At 39.1% G+C, this 20,499-nt stretch overlaps 1 protein-coding gene across 6 annotated transcripts in view; it reads left to right on the top strand.

Moving 5' to 3' along the window:
* The window catches only part of NPNT (nephronectin), a 51,485-nt gene extending 32,725 nt beyond the window's left edge, over positions 1 to 18,760 (top strand). For 4 of the 6 annotated variants that reach the window (XM_027677091.1, XM_027677094.1, XM_027677095.1 and 1 more), the window contains 5 exons: positions 1 to 232; positions 8,928 to 9,023; positions 9,405 to 9,503; positions 13,049 to 13,305; positions 15,199 to 17,194. The exon at positions 1 to 232 is cut by the window's left edge and continues 221 nt beyond it. In XM_027677091.1, coding sequence (XP_027532892.1) covers positions 1 to 232; positions 8,928 to 9,023; positions 9,405 to 9,503; positions 13,049 to 13,305; positions 15,199 to 15,294 — 780 coding nt within the window. In that variant the 3' untranslated portion in view covers positions 15,295 to 17,194. Of the gene's footprint in view, positions 233 to 8,927; positions 9,024 to 9,404; positions 9,504 to 13,048; positions 13,306 to 15,198; positions 17,195 to 17,219 lie in introns of those variants that run through there. The other 2 variants (XM_027677093.1, XM_027677092.1) reach the window with 2 other exon arrangements.
* The last annotated feature ends 1,739 nt before the right edge of the window (positions 18,761 to 20,499 follow it).

Below are 20,499 nucleotides of genomic sequence, written 5' to 3'. Positions count from 1 at the left end.
CCAGTGACAACAAGACCAACCACTAGATATGTACCAGTGACAACAAGGCCAGTAACGACACCAGTAACGAGGCCTCCACCACCACCTCAACCTACACTACCACCACAAAGACCTCCTCTTATAATAACTGAAGAACCTTCACAAGTTCCCATTGAAACTACACCTTCACAAGGAATTATAGATGACAACAGGATCCAACCGGATCCTCAGAAACCCCGAGGAGATGTGTTCAGTAAGTGATTTTACATATCCTTTCATTTATCAGACCTGTAGATGCAGTGAAGTGAAAGCATGCACTATACTGTTTGGTTTGTTTGGAACACTATACTAATGAGAACAAAGACATGAAATGGTCATGTAGTAAAGCTGCACAAAGAGTTGATTTTATTACCTAACAAAAAATGTGGGAAGTAAGTTCTGAATCAATTAATCTAAAAATTTCTTTTTTTTTCTTTCTGAAATCATTGAGTATATTGTCCTATATAAGTACTAAATTACGCTTTCAGGTGAAAGTTTTAGGGAAATGAAAGACATTGAAAAGTATTGAAATGCAACATAACTCATAAATAGTCAATGGATTCAAATTCAGGGAGTTGAGGGTCACTCAGCATATTTCCATAGCTTTAAGAATGGTAAGAAATGGGACCATGTCTGATTGCCTAAAGACTTTTATGTGACCTATATTGTATGAATTCAAATAGTCTCAGATGTTCATGACTAAGCAGTGGGAAGATTACATAAAAATAACAGGGTGGTTTTGTGGACTGCGTGTATGAGAAGGGATACATGAAAAGCTGAAGATAGTAAAGATTCTCATAGCATGAACATGTCATTTTAAGAGCTTCTCTCAAATGTACAGCACTAACATGCCAGCTTTAGTGCATACCACAGCAGACATTACTGGCACTTACAGAGCTATGCATATGTGCCAAGAAATACTCAACACCTGATTTCATCTCTAGTTCTGCTGCTAATTTTAGAGATGGGGAGGGTGTGTTGGATCAGACCTTCTCCTTCAGCTTGTTGTACAATAAAGCTGCTGAAGCAATGTTGTAGGAGGAGAAGTTCGCTGTCTCGGAGCAGGTGCACAAGCAATTTGGGAGTTTTTTTCCAGTTACTTTGGCATCTGTGTGGTATCTCCTTGGGCTTTGCTGCTGTAGGTCATTACATAGTGAAATATTTTGTTCCTTGTAAAAAAGTTTTCCCTGTGACATTTTATCTGTTACGGACAGTTAGATAAATTTAAAATGGAGACAGAAGCTGGCTTAAAATTTAGAAGACAAATCCTGGTACTACTTAGTAGAGTCTGTTTTTGACTTTTTCAAGATTATTTTTAAACAATCTATATTCAGTTAAAAATATTAAAACATGCTTATGTGACATTCTAAAAGGAAATATAGTAAAGACTCCCAAAACTTTGTGTAATGTGAACCAATAGTTAAAGAGTTTTGTGGAAATGACTCTAGATTCTAGCATTGTCTTCTCAGGTGTCTTGTGTTGCAAGTGTTCTCTGGAATTCTAAAGCAGAGGGATAGTTGTCAGCTGTTTTCATGAAGTCATAACAATCCTCTGTTTAAAGCTTATTATTTACAATTAGTTTTTTCATATTGTCCCTAGAGGCTAGATTTTGAAGCTAATGCTTTCAAGAGATATGCTTCAGATGCAGGGATTTGGAAAGCAGGAAAGTAAAAGCATTTTACGTTGGGTTTGATCTGACTGCAAGCTTACATTGTGGTACATATAACAAACACAGGATCTTTGCAGAGTTTATCAACTATTTGTTTAGGTCAGCTGCCACCCTTTGAGGTTTGTGATATACATACATAGCTTCAAAGGCTTAAGTGCACAACACTAGGATTGCAATGGGTCAAGCACCAGCAGCTCTTACTGGCCCCAGTATATAATACAGGGACAGATAGCTCCTCAGATAAGTCAACAGATGTCTGTCTTTAATCCCATATCTTTTTTTTCTATCCTTTGCCAGAGATATACTTGATATACATATGTGTGTGACATAACTGTGTGACTGCAAACATACTCCACTTGTGCTCTAGATGATGCTAGTAGTGTAATCATTAACAAAGCTGATGTCTTTTTTTATCCTCTCTCTTTGATCTTTTTCTCTCCTTTCCACTCTCCTTTTTGCTCTTTTTTCTCTCTTTTATCTTCTGGACACCTCGAAAGTATCATCTAGGTAGTGGTCACTGGTGTCCCCTCCTGCCTTCTCTCTACCCAGAGGCATTTATGTAGGGAGTGCACGAAAGCATTTGTTAAGGATTTGAAACCTACTGCTCAGTGTGAGGCAGCTGCTCAGTGTGAGGCACTGCAAGCTCAGGATGGCAGAGCTCCCACCCAGTGTAAGCCAGTGCCTCTCAAAAAGTGTTCCTTGCAGCCAAACAGGGTGTTTGAAATTCTGTATTGTCTCAACATTATGGTTTCTAACTGGAATAACTAGTAACATTTAGCTAACCTTTGACTTGCTTCTTATCTGCTATATGGATGTGCCAAATCCTCCCCACCTCCAAAAACATTTGTGGATTTTTCACTTGCCTCTGTATTTCCTCAAGGAAGGGGAGTTTTGAGCTACTTCCTTCAGCTTCTTTAAAGCTGTTTCTGTTTTAGTCTCACCTACATCAGACATCTTTGCAGCGTTCCTGGGTTGTGGATATGAGCTAATTTCGTTTGGCTTATGCTGAGCTTCTTTGAGTTCATTTCCACACATCATCTGCTTCTCCAGTCATGGCAGCAAAGAAGCTAGTTCTCAAAAATGAATTCACATTGTGGTTCCCATATGCCTCCCTGAAAAGAGAAGAAAAAGCCTTGCTCTTACTACCTTTACTTGTTTCCCACTGGAGAATGCAAGCAACATCTCAGTAGTCTTGTAACTCTTACTGTCTTGGAAAACAGAGGAGAAAATTGATATTAGATCCACTCAGATAACAAAGTAGGATTTTACTATTCAGTTTTGGAAAGTCTTCAGAAGAATTACCATTTCATCTTAGATGGCTGCTTCCTGCTGTGGCACCAAGGGCTGTGGTATCCCAAACAGTCACAAAAGGTGGTGTTTTATCACACAGGGGTGGGCAGAGCCCAGCACAGAGAGCGCTGTACCCAGCAACCACTGGCAGTTCTGGTCTTCCAGCCAGTAGCATCTGCTGAAGACCTCAGTATTTAAAGTTGTGTTTTCAACTAGGTTATCTTGTGATGCATGGACATTTTCCTTCTGTTTTTCCCCCAGGCCTCTGAAGCATTAGCCAGACTTTGATAAAGCAGCATGACAGTAAATAGGTGGTACTTCTGTTAGGCAATCTGTGGCAAAGGGGTCATTGGCTGCTGTACAGTGATAGATGTCCCAGTGTACCAGACTAAATCCTGCAAATCGTGGTGGTCTAGGATTGGTCCACATGAGGAGAGGAAGCATGCCAGGGCAAGGGTACTTTTTTTTCTGTATCTCTCAAATTCCAATTTTTCATTAGTTAATCTTTTCCTGGGCTGACCCTTGGTGACTCGTTGCTGCCTGTTTCCTCCCTGTGTTGTTATTTGACCTGCTGTCCCACACAGTGAGTAAATTTGTCCTAGGCTTTCACTTCAGAGCTCTCTTGAATGCATTGCTCAGCTTGAAATCAGCTGAGGACCAGTGAAATTGGTCTGTTCGGTGGTGACAAAGAGCATAAATTATAAAAATCCTGATAATGTTATTTAAATGCCTTTGCAATTTGTGAAAGGTATTGGGTTGTTGCCTTTCTTTAGATGCTTTACCCCTTTTCTAAGAATGCCTGCAGTGACTTTGGGGACCTGCTTTTTTAGAGAACAAAAAATTAGTATTTTTTAAAACAGAATTCCTACACTTGGCCTTTGAACCACTTAGTCTGATGCAGACAGTGGAATCTGGCACCAAGGATAATCTTCTCCTGATATGGATATGGGAGGAATGGCAATGAGGGAGGAATGCAGTGATGGCTTAATATTTAACTATTTCGGGACTGATACAAACTACAGTGAAGTACAGAGGAATCTTTTCTAGTTACTCAGATGGATAAGTCTCTAACAAATAGGACAAACTTCTCAATAGGACTATGAATTTCTGCTACCAGTGGGATCTGAGTGATAACCATTGAAAGCATAAACTTAAAGCATAATCCTAGATATCAGCAGAACAAGAACAAAACCCCTTATCTGTATTAAGAGACAGTTCAGCAATTTTCCTTCTTAGCCCTTAGTGGAGCTGGAAAGATTGGAATTAGGAAACTTTTCTCATAACAGCTATTAAAAAATTTAAAGATTAAAACTTGATTCTTTCTGTTCCTCCTTTCAGTGACTGAAAAGTCCTTAGTGCAGTAAATGCAGTTGTTTGATCCTTGAAGCTGTTGATAAAAGGGAAATGCTAAAAGAAAAGAATGGGGGGTTTGTTATTCCTTTATATCATTAGAGTAGCATTTCATTTGTCTTCACTGTTCTGGCACCTTTTAAAATGTTTTAATATTTAAGCATTTAAGATAGGCACTTTGTTCCTGTTCATACCCTGGAGTTCAGTCATAAAATCTAGGAGTCTTAGAAATCACACCCTCAATCAGTCTTCCAGCTACTTTTATCCCTGGATCTGATATACAAGCTTCTGTAGACTACTTGTTTTAGCTGTGTTTCCCTGAAACTCAGTTGGCATTCTGCACCTCCTGAACGGATGTTCATAGAAAAACAGGCAGGTTACTTTGCAGAAAATCTGGAAAGATACATAGTAAGATGCTTGACTGTGGTCAAAGTTAATGAGCCTCTTAATTGCCTGAGAAATGCAAGATTGGACTTTAGAGTGGTAGCGTCTCTCCCCTTGTATGCAAATGGTGCTGCAGAGGGTGGGACAGTCCATGAAAGCCCTTCCTGAGATAAATCTTACTGCAGAATTTGATTTAACAGAGTTGTAGGAAACATATCTTGGACACTGTGGGTGTCCAGACAAAAGGGTGAAGTCTACCTCTCTGTTGCCTCTTCCTTTTAGCTCAGCATATATCAAAATCTTCCCTGGAGGAAAACTGGATTTATTCTTGTTTTCTCAGTCTAACTGACCTCTGGACTACCCTTACTTTTAGCTGTTTTCTACTGGTTCTGTGCGAGACCTCATTACTTGTGGGGATTTTTTGGAAGCGGGATTTAACACTTTCAGTCGTAACAATTCAGTCAAAAAATTCCTTGTCCTTTTTTGTTTTTATCTGGGAAGCTTGATCATGATTACTGTGTACTTCCAGTGCAAAACCAGTGTTTGTTGTAAGCCAGAGAACTGCATAATTAATAGTAATAACAATTACTAATAACATGAAGTTGCATTCTGTTTTTTGTTTTGTAACACCAAAACAGCAATTATTCTGTTTATTATGAACAAGCTGATATATGTACATGCAATTTTTTATACTCCCAAACTCAGCAATTAGCAAGTACATAGAAAAAAAAAGCCCTACTGTTTTCCCAAAGGTTTGAAAAGCTGGAAAGAAATAATTCTTATGCAGTTATTTAATATTTTCCCCCAGATTCATGCATCTGTGAAGAACTTAGCTCATGAACTTTGAGAATATGGTAGTGTTGATGTATTGGCTTGCTCAGCTTATAAAATTCTCCAAGAGAAAAAGAAGCCAAGTTTATATTTAACAAGCTTTATCAAACCATTGAAGTTAAGTGAAAAGCACACTGATACGCTCTATAAAAGTACACAGAAAGGGCTTGGAAAGCTTGCAGAAAATAATTGTGCCAAATACTTTCTCCCACGATCGCCACTCAACATATTAGTTGTTGTAGCAAAAAGAAGTCTACACCTGGATCATATTTAGCGTCCTGGATCTCTTATGGTAACTCTTGTTTCAAATTGAGTGCACATTCCTCTAATTAGGTCTGATGACTGAAGTGACTGGTTTAATGCACTGCAACACATTCTTCTAGAAGTTCATAAAAACAGTGTTTGGAAACGACTTAAGGGAAATTTTTGAAGGAATATTTTTTTAGAGCTTTAATCATAGGCAAATATATCAACTTTTATTAGGAGAATGCTTGTATGTGTGCACAGATGTAACTCAGGTTTGTATAAAATAGCAGTGCATTAGAAATCGTAAACTGTAGTAGTTTGCAAAATAAATTCATAATATTTCTTGCAGTATTTTCCATAAACCAAGACTATAGACTTGGTTTATGGAAATAGACTTCCCATAGACTGGGAAGAGAGTGCACAGGGCAAGCACATACCCTGAAACTGTGACCCCCTGAGTATCCTACAAATCTTAAAGCATGGCAGTGGGTTTCCTCGATACTCTTTGCCACAGTGCTCGTTTAGAACCCTATAACTACCTGTCTGTGAGCCTGTGACCTGAGCCTTTGATCCCTCAGAAAAACCATAAGGTGCAGGGGAAGAACAGGAAGATATGGAGGTTCAGCGTGTTGTTCTGTGTTTCCCTAGATAAGAAGAGCATCCCATTGCTGGTGAGTGCATGGGGGATTGTGAGTCATGTCTGTGAGGTTCTTTGAAGTCTATAGTCATCCTGCAGCCCAGGGAGAGGACAGCTTGCTTTTCTGTCTGCTCGCGTGGGCTGGCCTCTTTCCATCCCCGTGTCATGTGGATGCAGCAGATGTAAAGACACTTCAATGTGTCTGTTCCAGCCTAGCAGCTACTGTATCTACTGATGCTGTGCTCCGCAGCTTTGAAACGAATTGCCAACTTGTTCTTCACAGTATAGAAAATAAATAGTATCTTTTGCCCTCAGTGCAGCCTGAGATGAGGAAGACAAGGTGGTAGTCCCTGGGTGCAGCATAGATGTGTCCCATGTGTGGGGACTGCTGCATTTCATAGGGAGCAGCAGCCTGCAGTGTGGTTGTAATGCGAGGTGAAACTCCCCTGTGAGGGCTTGTCTAAGGTAAAGTTTCAGTCACAGTTCTGCCCTGCCAGAAATGACAGTAAGTGACTGACAGGGTGCTGTTAGTTTAGCAGACTTTGTAACTGCACACTCCCACAAAATTTGCTGTCCCAGCTGGCTGGCTGCATTAAGTCCAAAAAATGCAATTACCAGTTTTTAACATTCCTGAGAAAACCCACTGCAGCTGGATTTAAATGGTGCTGACAGCTGATGTGTGTGCCACAGTGGCGGTGGTCTGGGTACTCACAGACAGTTCATACAGGTGTCTACTCCAGAAACTACTGCTCATGGCTGTCCACGACTGTAACAATGTAAGAGTGTGCTTGCTGAAATGTGTCAGGACAGCCTGTGTCACCATCAGCACCTTGGTGCAGGTGTGACTGCCACTGTAGGATGTGCTTGTTCAACTGTCCCACCTTCATATTAGACAGAGCTCCAAGGAAAGACAGCAGTGTACTGCTGGGAGAGATTAAGGGTGAACGATGGGTTTGGAGCATTCCTGTTTGATTCTTTGCTGCCTGAGGTAATGGATATTTTTTTTCTTTATATAATTGAATACAGTATTTGTGTGTCAATGTACTGCAGGGCAATTATTGGCCTAGGTGGTGTGGACTGTGCACATTTGTAAGGTTTCTTTCATGTTAAATCTCAAAATTTTTAATAACATAAGCAAAAAATCCCAGATGAATAAAAGCAGCAAAAATACTATTAAAAACAAGATATCTTTTAAAAATTAACAGTCCTCTACTACCCAAGTCAACCTTAAAAAGTTTCAATTCAAGATCTTTAGCCTAGAATAGTACTTTTAAAATACATTAGTGTTTGCTTATTTTGTCCTGATTTCAAAAATCTTTTGCTTTTCTGTCTTCTGAATTTAGAGGAACTTGTGCAGCAGTACTAGCACATGTTGTCCTAGTGCAAAAGAAGTTCCTTCTTACCTTTTGATTTGATTTTCTGAAAACAACAGTACTTTATTTCAGTTGTCTCAATTTTTCTTGTTCTCCCTTGCCTCAGAAGTCTATTGGGACATTAAGATAGCTATTTTAGCACTGCAAATGGAAAATGTGTCAAGTTTTGAATAGATAAGGCCCTTACAAATACCTTAGGTGTCAGAGGTGCCTATAACATCTAAGGACATGTCTGAAACACATTACTACTGTTATGAATTATGCACTAGACCTGCCTCTAAAAGAGGAATTTTCCAAGACAGCTCTATTCAGTGCAGTCTGTTTAGCTGACAACTGTCCATCAGGCAAGACAACTGTGTGTTATTTGTGGAGACTTACACAGACTGGCACAGCATCTTCAGAACTATGTGGGAGTCTTTGCAGCCACCTGACTTTGGCAGCCATCATTCCCACAAAAACCTCTTAAATTTCAGGTTGTCCTGGATGCTGAATGTCTAATAACCTCCGGGCTGTTAATCACCAAGAGCTGTTCCTTCTCTTTGCAGCTGGAAACAACAGCTGAAGGACAGACTGTGCTGGAAAGCAAAAAGTATAATTACAGTTGAATTCCAGCTTCCACTAGAGATCCTCCTTCTCAACTTTCAGTACAATCCTGATAATTGTTTAGGGAGATCTACTTCTTTGCGAATAGATGGATGTACCTTCAGCTGTATTTCAAAGGTTAAGTGCCTTTTCCAAGTACTGCTGCCTCCTGTTGAGGTTCTCCTATAATTGTCTGTGGAAGAGTTGAGCAAGAGCTTTAATGTGGCTTTATTTTATTGAGAAACCACTATCTCTAAAAATACATTTGGCGAGCAATAGTGTGCTTCAAGGTTAAAGCTTTCCCCCTGGTTAAAAAGGAGCTTTCATTCAAAGAGCCTTTAGGAGACGTGGAATCACCTCTTACAGTGCTCAGATAAATGTTATGACATAAACCATAAATCACATAGGCATAAAGCTTATGAGTCTTCATGTCTAATATAATTAAGTATATTGAAATCTTGAAGAAAAGCACAATGCCCAGAGCTGCTCTGCTGGTTTTTGTTAAAGTTAGTGACCTACTTCCTTATCTTGTTCATTTTTCTCACAGTTCCACGCCAGCCTGGAGTGAGCAATAATCTGTTAGAAATACTTGAAATTGAAAGAGGGATTACTGCCGATGAATTTGAAGCAAATGATGACCCAGGTAAAGACCATGTCTCCTATTCAGGGCCTAGGGTTTAGGATTTTCTGATTTCTTGGGGGTTGATACATTTTTACATGACTCCTACATCTTAAGCTGCTTGTTTTAGCTATGTGTTGTAAAAAGAAAAAAACCCCAAACCACTGCCTATGTGAAGCTTTATAAGTTTTATTTCCTAACAGATTTAGCACAAAAGTAGTATGAAGTGTTAATAATAAAAGTGTCCTTTTTGTTGTTTTGGTATTTTTTCAGATTCTTTTTCTGGGGCTCCTTCTTCTACATTTAATTTTCATATTTACTTGCTAGTGTCAGCCATATGGGAAATTAAAAACCAAAACAATCCAAACACTTTTTTTTTTGTGACCTCCTGCTCTGTTCTGCCAGGTGTGCTGGTACACAGCTGTAATTTTGATAGTGGACTGTGTGGATGGATCAAGGACAAAGATGATGACTTGCACTGGGAACCAGTGAGAGATGGGTCAGGTAAGTTTTCTGTGTATGATCACTGTGTATGATCCTGCAGTTGCAGAACCACCCAGGCTTGAGGTTGATGACGGTTCCTGCATTAGAACAAATTACACAACTTCTGTTCCCTTTAGTTCCAGGATATATTTCACACCCCTTCTGTGTATAAAAATCAAAATTGAGGATTCCCAGCATGAAACAGCAATTTAAAACTTGCGCTTTTATCATAGCTGTTATCTTTAAAATAGGAATGTCTCTGAAGGAGTAGTAAAGGTATTCAGCAAAAGTCTATCTTTCTTAAAAGAATATGAAAGAACAAAAACATGAACTAGAGAACAACTTTTATTTGTGGTGAAACAAAGCTTATTTTTCAAACTACCATGTTAACATAATTATTTCTCTATCACTAGCAAAATTATAGAAAGTGCTAGAAATAGTCTTTGTTCTGTTGCCAAATATAATGTTCTAGATTAACCTCTTAGTTTGATTTTATTGAATTTTACTCCAAGCTGCAGCAATCTATATGTAGAAAAAAGTAACTGGAATGCAGAGAAGTTAAATGCTCATATGCAGAGGCTTCCAAAGATGGGATTGTTTGAGATGGTAAAAAGTGACCTTACAAAGAACATTACAGAGGAGTGTGTACTAGCGGTTTGCAGAGTAGGAGAACTGGCATCAGCACTGCTGGTCAGCTGAAGCAACAACCTTCCCCTCACACACCTCTGCTGTCCCAGGAGAAGTGCACATCTACACTGCTGGAAGCTGCGTGTATTCTGTCCCCTGTTTGGCTTTACTGTATGGCACTGAGAGGTTGGCTGTCCTTGCCTGCGTACCCTTCCCCCAGCAGTGCTTGCCCCTCGGTGCCGGGGATTAGACACACATCCCTGGCTCCCCGTAATGATGGGATTACTTCATACCCAGAAGAGCAGCCTTTGAAGTGTACAATGCTCACATTATGTGAGGGGATGGCAGACTGAGGAAGGAACCACGCTCTCAGATGGTAAAATGTTATAGGTTAAGATGAGGGAGGGTGAGGGCACTGAGAGCCATTTTCCTTATGCACCACCTTGTCACAGATGTCTGTCCTTATGCTGCCATTGATGAGACAGTCATTTGTCACTGCAGCAGGTGACCTGGCACCTTTTCCAGGCTGTTTAGCTCGCTAAGTGGAAGTGTTGTCTTCACTTGCTGGGCAGGCCCCCTCCCCACACACAGGCATGCTCTAGTATTTTGGGTGCTCCTTTCGACACTTATAATGTCTTGTGAGTGACTCGGAGAGCAGAGCGCCTTCCTCCTGTAGACAAGAAAACACGTAGCTGTCTCCTGCTTGCAGACTGGCATTTAAAAAATGATCACTCATAATTCATACCTTTTTTTAAAAACAATGGCTTTGAAAGTGCTTTCTTTCTAAATCAGTCATTCAAAGCATAGTCATTATCTGTACTCAAAAATTGCTGTTAATACATATTAAGTTCCAAAACTATGATTTTTAACTGGCTTTTTTTGTCAGACTTTTCTCTTGTGTTGCTCTCCAGCAGTCAGGGACAAGCTCAGCTTTTTGTTTCCTGTGTATGTTCTGCTGCTGTTGACATAACCTGTTAAAACTAGTCCCTTGAAGTCACCCACCCACTCCCTCCTGTCTGGAATACCTTGTTGCAAGGATTTATTTTCACAGCTTGTTCCTGAGTGTTTGCTTTCACCTTTCAAAGTCTGCTATTTATTGGTTTATCAGAATCTGCATTTTGAAAGGTGCTGTGCTGAAGCCTTATAAGCTTATCTTGCATGCAGAAAATGCTGATTTGAGTGGACCTTTTCCTGCAGGGGCTTGCCTACAGCTACGTTGGCTTTGTGCTTACCTAAATCTGTTTCCTATTGATTGGATTCAGTCACAGTAACTATCTGAAACCAATGCAGTTAATGAGTCAAGTCAGTGCTTTTATAGTCATAAAATTGTATCTTCAACAAACAGGTACAGTTACTTAAACTCTATTATGCTTATTTTAGCAGTTAGTGACCTTGATGCAAAAACAATACTAAAAAGAAAATCTGAAAGAATACCCACGGAAAGGCTTTAACAGATACTGATCTAGGGGCCCAGACAGCAGCATAGTACTTTGCTTTGTTAAATCTCATTGAGACCAAAGTACTTGAAAACCTATGTAGAAGTAGTGAATTGGAGACAAGGTTGGCTTTCCTTTTTAAGTGTGTGACAAGCCCTGGTTTAATTGTCATTAAACCTCACAGCTTTTGAGGGAAATCATTGCGACTTTCAAAGAGAAGCTTTTAAAAAGCACCGCTCAGGTTGAATAGTAGCAGGGAGACAATTTAAATAGAAAATATTTTTTATCCTATAATTGAGTGAAGACTGTGTATGTCAACAATATTACAAACTCCCAATATTTTTACATCAACAGTTTTGACTAAGGAACCTAAATGCCACCTTTACTCTAAGTTCATTAAAACACTTGGATTTTTTGATTAAGTTCATTAAACTTGGATTTTTGATTAAAAAAAAATCTAAAATCTGATGTCATAAAAAAAAGGATTCTTAGGTTCACTGTAAGATAAGAATTTTTTTTTATTGTTATTTTTTAAAAGTGAACCTTCCTCCATTTAGTAATTTCAGATTTTGAAGTTTTCATCCACCTTGCAAAAGTTTTAATGAAAAGTGCAAAGAACAAATGCTGGTCTGGGTTTCCTCCAAGATGTGAAGTCTCATTTAGTGCAGTTCTGAGTGCCGCTGTGAAGGGTGCCTTTTTTTTATATTTAATGGATGTTGCCATATCTGAGATCCTCAGCTTCTCATGTTCCAAGTGTTTTCTGGAAGGCACCTTTACTTCATACATGATCAGAGATAATGATAGGGTTTTGAATTATGATGTTTGTTCACTGACAACTTCCTACTGTTAGAGTAGAATTCAGGGTTAACAGCCATGTTGAAATCATTACTTCTTCTAGTTTTCTGTATCTAATCCAGATCAAGAATTTATATTATGGTTAAATAAAAAACGCTATCCATGGTTGCAAATGGATATGCTTTGAGACTTAACCTGTTAACACAGCTCCCAAACAAAAGGAAAGGGACAGAATCATAGCTCAGTTATATGATAGCATTTATTCTGGCCTTTTCCTTCATCTATTCGAGAGCAAAACACTGCAGCTTGAAAGGTTCATAAATTCATACGGTGGCTTTAATGTCACTGTGGGTTTAAAATCATGCAGTCACCAAGGGGTTGTCAGAAATTAAGGAATACATGAAATTTTAGTTTTCAAGAGAGGTATTATTTGCCTTGTCAAAAGGAAATTAGGTGGGCAACACCTAGCCAGGTACTAATGTAAAGAGAAGAGCAGCACTGTAAATCTTACCCTGCAGGAGGCAGATGCAGCAATCTTGGTTCTATATGCCTTATTTAACACTCACTGGACCTTGTGGAGCCCTTTTTTATTTTTTTTTTTTAATGTTTTAATAATTCCTGTACATTCGGTTCTGCAAGCTAGTAGCATTAAAAGAAAACCCCACACAAAATCCCCAAAAAACCGACTAACTCTTTTTTCCACTGCAGGGGGACAGTATCTTACCATCTCTGATCACAAAGGCAAAGAAGGAAGAGCAGCACATCTTATCCTCCCCTTGGATCACATGGCTCAGGCCAGAGACTTGTGCCTGTCGTTCAGGCATAAGGTACCTGGACTGCATTCTGGTGCCCTCCAAGTCTTTGTAAGGAAAAATGGTGCTCATGGACCAGCTGTTTGGGGAAGAAATGGTGGCCATGGCTGGAGACAGACACACATAACTTTACGAGGACTAGGCATCAAGAGTGTAAGTACTGATGCTTGTGCTGCCTTTTGGTTTTTTGCATGAGAAGTCGAAGACACTTAAATGGTGTAGCACTGGTTTGTTTGTCTTCTGTGTCCAATTTCAGTCTGTGTTTTACTACTTTGATCCCTGCCAATGGAATCACATTAAGGATATGAGAGTCAGTGTGCATATTTTTCAATTAGTTTTATGCAAAAAAAAAAAAGAAATCCCACCTACAGCAATAGGCTCATAGTACAGGCTATTTTGTGTTTTCCTGAGCTACCTTGTACAGCCCATTTTAAGGAGATCACCATATGGGAAAGAGCATCCTAATGGACAGAGCCGTACTGTACACAGACTTTAAAAAAGCCTGTATCAAGATTCCTCGTGAAAAATGCTTTGATTAATGCAGTGCCATGAAAAAGGAAGCATCATCCTCTGTGGATTAGTGGTAACTGGCTAAACCAGGGGAAAGATATTCAAAATAAGTTGGTTTTGGTAATGCAGGGAGATTACATGTGCAGTCACATGTGGTTTTATGCTCTTCAGCATACCTGCAGCTGATCTGGCCAAGGAGGTAAATGATGACCTAACTGTGCCCATAACACAAAATGTGCAATGAAAAGAAGATGTCTGAAGTGCCGTGGAGAATCTTTTAATACCTGGAAATCTTAGAAACATTTGGGGATAAACTGATATCAAAAGCTCAGTGTTATTCTTCAACCTCTGCTTACCTTTGAAGGTAGTTTCTATTTCAGATCTGAAGAACTGGCTTGGGTGCTTCAGGGCCTGTTTTATTCTGACTTAGATATTGGGTGGTGTGAAAAGTTCACACATCATAATGTTCATGGTAGGAGCAGACTACAAGACACACACAGTATATAGTCCTAAAATTAATATTAAGGCTGTAATTACTACAGATAATTTTCTGAAAACTTTACCTCAGCAACAGTAACAAAGACACCTGAGTTTGTTAGCTGTAAATGAGTGTCAGACTGAGAGTGTGGACATTTGTAACAGCTGAACAATATATTTGCCATATTCTTACCTTTTTTTCTTGCTAAGTTTCACATTTCTGGCAGTATTAACTCTTTCCAGCTCAGTGATAACAGGAGACTGTTATGACCTTTTGTTGTAAGCATCAAGTAATTTCCAAGCCCTGGTCAGACACACTGACTATATTAAACAATTCAGGCTTCAGAATATACAGAAGGAGCACAGGTGAACAGTACTGATTTATGGGAAGTGTTTCTTAAAGTCAGATGGCCATTCTGAATATTTAATCTATGCTCCAGTAGTTTTAGTTAGGCTTTCTATGTGTTGAATTTCTTCTGCTCAGGCTAAATCTGGACTGCTGATGATCTGTGTAAATCCATGCCCAAAGTTCTGCCACTATTTCACAAGGAACCAGTGCTTCTGTAGATCATCATGAGACTGCAGGACCCAGAATTGGTTAAATAAAAGATGGGTGTTTCTAGTTCCCACAGCTAAGGTAGATGCAATGTGCTTTAGCAATGGAAAGCTCCTCTTTTAGGCAGCATTTTTGAGAACACAGAGGATTTTACATGTTTCCATGAGGGACAGTGAAAACAGTGCTGAGATGATATGTGGAAAGCCCTCAGGATTCTCTTCTGTGGAAGTTCATCTCACCTCAGCAGATGGTCCAAATGGAGCAACTCTGTCCTGAACTGCAGGTTCTTCACAAAGATCCTGCCAAAGAGAAGAAGGAAGTGGATCAAAAGTAGGAAAATGCAGCCATAATTCTAAGCAGAATAAATAGGCTTTTGTGAGTCAGTTATGATTGCCTGAGCTTTCTTAGGCTTTTGCTTCCTTATTGTTGAGGCTCTCTAAACCAATGCTTCTTTCAATTTACTTCCCCCCGCCCCCCTCAAAGTGTTCTATTTCTCTTCCTAGGTTATTTTCAAAGGAGAAAAAGGGAAAGGAAGAACTGGGGATATTGGGCTAGATGATGTGATCTTGAGGAGAGGACGCTGCTCTGAAGAGCATTAGCAAAGATAATGGACCAGCACGGTCATCTCCTCTAGCCCTTCTTATGGAATTCCTACCAAGCTTTGAAACAGAACTGCATGAAGAACAACAACTTCTTCCCACAACAAAGTGGGAGAGCAACAACTTCTTAGTGGTCTTCCAAGTGCAATCTCATGGAAACTTCACTTAAATACGTGGAGAGCACCTCCCAGGATTCAGGATATCCAGTCTCAGGCTGGTTCTTTCTATTAATCCTTACCCTTAAATCATAGTTTCTATGTAATAACTTTATCCCCTATTAAGTCTGGTGAGTGTTCACAGAACAAGCACTCATGAAAAAGGGAGAATTAATTACAAATGGTGGCAAAAGAAAGCTCCAGCTCAAAGTTTAAGTGTTAACTGACAGTCATTGTCTTCCCATAGTGCTGCTCTTCCATTGATTAGATTTAACAGACAGTGGGATTGATGTAGCTTGAGTCACACTGGATCAGTGAAAGCCTGGACCTGAACTTTGGCTTACTGCCACTGACCTTTGAAGAAGGGTTTGCTTTATATCAGATAGCATTTATTTTGCTGTTGCATCTGTATTAACAAAAACCAGTTATATAGAGTAGGCATTGCATCCTGTAATATTGCTACTGCTGTGTTTTGTGTATATGTGTATGGTTAACATATTTATGTTTTAATATTTACAGACTCTAGTTCCAAGGTATTTGGCAGCTTAGTTTCTTATTGTACAAGACAGGAGTTCAGCATATTCTTCAATACCGCTGGTCATGCCAAGTTACCAAAGTCAGTTAATGGTGCTCATTGAAAAACACTCGTGCAGTTTTTCATCTTGTAATGTCCTGAAGGCGAAAGACCAAACACTCACCTGATATAAACTGGCATCTGATAATGGTGTACAAGTTGCATCTAGCTCAGATGCAAGGCTCTCAGTCCTGCAAGAATCTCCTGGTTCAGTTGAAGACTGAGCAGCCAGGAGAAGATGAACTTGGATCTTGTAAGGTGGAGCCTGTTGACGCCACCAGGAATGTTCCTTTCCCACAGGTGGCACAAGCCCACACATAAGCAAAAAGGGCAGCTGCATTAGCACTGTACCAACAATTCAGACCGTGAAATGCCTTGAGTGATCTTTGCCAAATGTCCATATTCCATCCAATCTTCTGTATATAATAAACATTTTATCCTTTAGAACTAGAACAACTATTAGCTCTAGTTGGAAATAAGTATTTATCAAAACTTTGGATTAATTTTTTAGTTATGTATCATGCATATGGTGTGCAGTTTCCCAGGGAATTCTTCTGTTTGGTTTGAGATTTTTTAAATTGGCATAATCATAATCACTGCTAACAATTCTAAATTTGACGAAGAAATTGTAACATTTAAGAAAATTATAAGAGTGGTAAAATGTTGTTAGTGGTGCAGCCTTAAAGCTTCAAAATGTATATATAGAAAAATAGGTCTCAGATCTTTTGAATATTTAAATACAGTGTAAAATAAATGTCAGCTGCATATCATGTTATAAAACCATCATTAAAAAATACATGTAAAGTCTTACACAAAGTCCACAGAGATAAAATTGCAAAACCATTAGATGTCATATTAGATGTTTCTGATGAAGTACCACTTTGAAAATACTTTTCCCATTTCTCCCCTAGGACAAAGCACAGTGTGTATAGCAGAAATGTACATGACCCAACAGAGAGTCTCCTGCAAAACTGTACCAGCAAACATTTTGAAAAGGAAAAAACCCAAGGCATTTGTGAACATTAAGTTTTAAACTATTTTGCTTCAAATATGATCATGATCTTTTTTCTCTTACATTACTTTGTGATATGTCAGAAATATTTGTGAATAGTTGAAATACCTTGTCTTTATTTTAAAGTAATCAGTAAAGGAGACTGTTACTTGCTACTAATTGGAAATCTTGTTTTCATTTTTAGATTGAAATTCTCATTTTCATTGCAACCAAAAGATGATAACAAGACCTATTTCACTTTGGTTGTATTAACAGATTTAAAAATCAAAATACATTTCACTATCAAATGATGAGAGAATTATATGTATTATTCAAAAGGAAGAATGACAATTTTCAACCTAACTTTTTTAAAGAGAAGTTTCACAGGTAATTTAAGAGGTTCTGCTTCATTTTACAAGAAGCAGCTCCCATAGTTCTCACACTACTGAACTTGTATAAACTGTTAGATTCCAAGGAATATAAGAAGATTAACACATTTTAGTCTGGTTGATGTACAGTGGATGAAGATGGTCTTTACCACATCTTCACATATTACTACACCTTTCTGAGATTAAGATTCCCTGGTTAAAATAGAAACCTATCTCCTATCTATGCCACACTGTCAGAGTTTTTTGCCCCTTTTACAAATGGTACCTAGAACCCAGAATCTGAATTAATTCAGAAGGTAGGCAGAAATAAGGTATCTGAGACTTGGAGGTCAAAACTTTGGTTTTACTGTAGTTGAAGATTACAATAACTACCCTAATAAGAGTCAGATAATCATGAGAAGACAAACCTTAGCAGAAGAATGTTGTTGACAGCAGCCTTCCATCATCCTGCTCTGTTCTCATGGAGAAAAGGTGCCACAGTAGCACCTGCCTCCAACCCATGGGCCAGCTCTCTCTCTATACGCATACCCCATTAGAGGTTAGTTCTTGCTGCAGATGAGGCACTGTAATTGTCAGAAACATTGCTAAAATTAGAGACTTTGGATCAAGCTATGCTTTGTGACAGTCACCTTGAAATCTGTTCAACTCTGCATTTAAAGATATGCAACAAGATAAACTACAGCTGTCAGCCTTTAAAATTTGAATTGTGAATGTAAGACATATAGAGTTATTAATTAGCGAGGTCCAGTTAAATCTTATGCAATTTTTATTTATATAGGTCTATATCTCAAACAAAAAACATATCAGAGTTTTCCTGATGGTTAAAATACTTTCTTACCTGCTGTTTTATCCTGATGTCCTATAGTCACACAATGTTTTATGACATTTTAGATTTTTCCACATCGATCAAAAACAAAAAAAGAAGTTGAGTGATGTATTGGTGTAAACCTGCAACTTCACAAATAAATATGAGACATTTTAGTGGTAAGTTTCAGTAGCAGTTTGAAAGATCACAGAAATCTCCTCAAGATCTGAAAGTTAATGCATGCTCAGACCTCATCCACTGCATCAAACTGACCTAGCAATACATGAAGAAATGCATTTGGAATATCTGTAATGCTCCATTTGTTTGAGAGGAAGAAGCCAACAGACTAAAGACCATCAGGGACCACAAAAACAACTATAACAGTACAGACTGAAGCACCTCTAGAGTTCAAAAATCATCTTGGTGTGGGTTTTCAGGACTATACAACCAAAATGAATCAAATCACATTGTAGCTGGTCTGCTCTTACCAATTCATCATGTGCACTTGTGTGATGTCTTCCAAAACCTGTTCCTTTGCTTTGAAACAAATTGTCCTCTAGGCAGTGTTCTGACATGGCCTATTTTGGGGAGGGGGGGAAGTGGGTTATATTTTATTTATCTCTCTTCTGTAAATTGAAAAACAGCCTGGATAACATTACTGGATTACAGGATAGTTGATCCAATTACTTGGATGTGAGTGCTTGTTGGACTATGGGTTCATGTTAGGTTGACTTTTTTCTTCTAAGAAATTCTCTAATTTAACAGCAGAGAGCCAGATGGGATATCATGCTTATATATGTTTGATATATGTCAAAAGCATAGATTTATCCCTCAATTTCTTAATAACATGTCAAATAACAGAGCAAATTGGACCTGAATTTTCTGGATAAAGAGAAATAATTCCCAGGTCTACAGATCAGGCACTCCATCATTGTTTTTCCTCAGTTTGCTTCCCAAGAGATGTTCAGAATCAACCAATCTTTTCTTTAAGAAATATTTAAGCTCATTCTGTACATACGGTTGAATTTTTGCCACTTCACTGTTTTCCTGCAATCCAGGTGTTAAAGATCTCCCCAAGACTCAGGAACAAGCCTCCACTGCCATGAAACGACTCCACATCCAAAGGGGCCATCTCCACAGCATCTCATATTCTACGTATTCTAAGTGGAGAACTCACGTATGATGGCATATACTCTGTCTGTATATGCACATCATCCCCAATAGGCTGAGGCCTGTATTAAGTGTTTGAGCAAGGAAGCCAAGATGTATCTGGCACACAGGATAAGGACGCTTCTCTCTATGATACAGCCAAATCCTGCCTTCCTCTGAGCACAAGTTACTGCAGCACACTTCCAGTACCTTTTGTTAACCACCTAATTTATGACTTTTAGCCTCCTGTTCAGGCGGTAAAGTCCTCTGTCACATCTTTCTCCCAGGTTTTTCCTTGCCATGCATTTCAACAGCCCATGTTCTCATTTCAGACTCTCATCCTGAATAGTTTTTATGTTTATTTTGGGTGGGGCAAACACCTGGAAAGACAAAGTACAGCATGTACACAGAGAATGATTTTACTGCTTTGTATGCAACACAAGCACTCACGAGAATTTTGGGAAGACACCATCATTGCTCTGATATCGCTGGTGCCCCAGCAGAAGGGGGGGGACCACATCACCCTTGCCTTTTGCCCCTGCCTCTGCTTTAGGTCAAAAACTTGAAGACATGGACTCAGCAGAGTTTTTCCCCTGTTAGGATGGTTCAAGACAGAATTCCCCTACGTATGAAGCAGGATTACTGTGGCATGCACGCGCTCCAGTTCCATACCAGCATCTTTGAACCGCAAAGAACAGGAAAAAAAAGCCTTTCAATGAAAATTGACTTTGAAACAACAAAAGGACTGGGTGTATATCTTAGTGAGTGCCCATCTTTCCCCTCTCCAAGGAAGCTGGTAATGTTAAGTTTCCATGGACAGTGCAAAACCACTTGGGTTTGGTGGTATAGTCATGTAATATTCCACTTGATTTATGAAAGATTCTCCTTTCAAAATGGTTCAGTTTGTAATAACATCACCTTTAACAGAAATTAATTCTCCATGAACTCCATGGAGGCCACCATTTTAGCAGTTAAACATTCCTGAGACTGTCCTCTGGTCCCTGAGGTTAGATAGCACATAATACCTGTATCCATGCAGACACTCCTACTCGAAACGCTGCACAGTTCACTCCTAAAGCACGTATTCCTCAGATCCTATGTCTCAGGTTGTCACACAGCTGCTCCACAGCAGGTCTGCCAAA

Source organism: Neopelma chrysocephalum, unplaced genomic scaffold (genome assembly GCF_003984885.1).
Source record: "Neopelma chrysocephalum unplaced genomic scaffold, ASM398488v2 Primary Assembly neopelma1_42b, whole genome shotgun sequence".
NCBI classification, from domain to species: Eukaryota; Metazoa; Chordata; class Aves; order Passeriformes; family Pipridae; genus Neopelma; species Neopelma chrysocephalum.
This window is presented reverse-complemented; position numbering and strand designations above follow the sequence as displayed.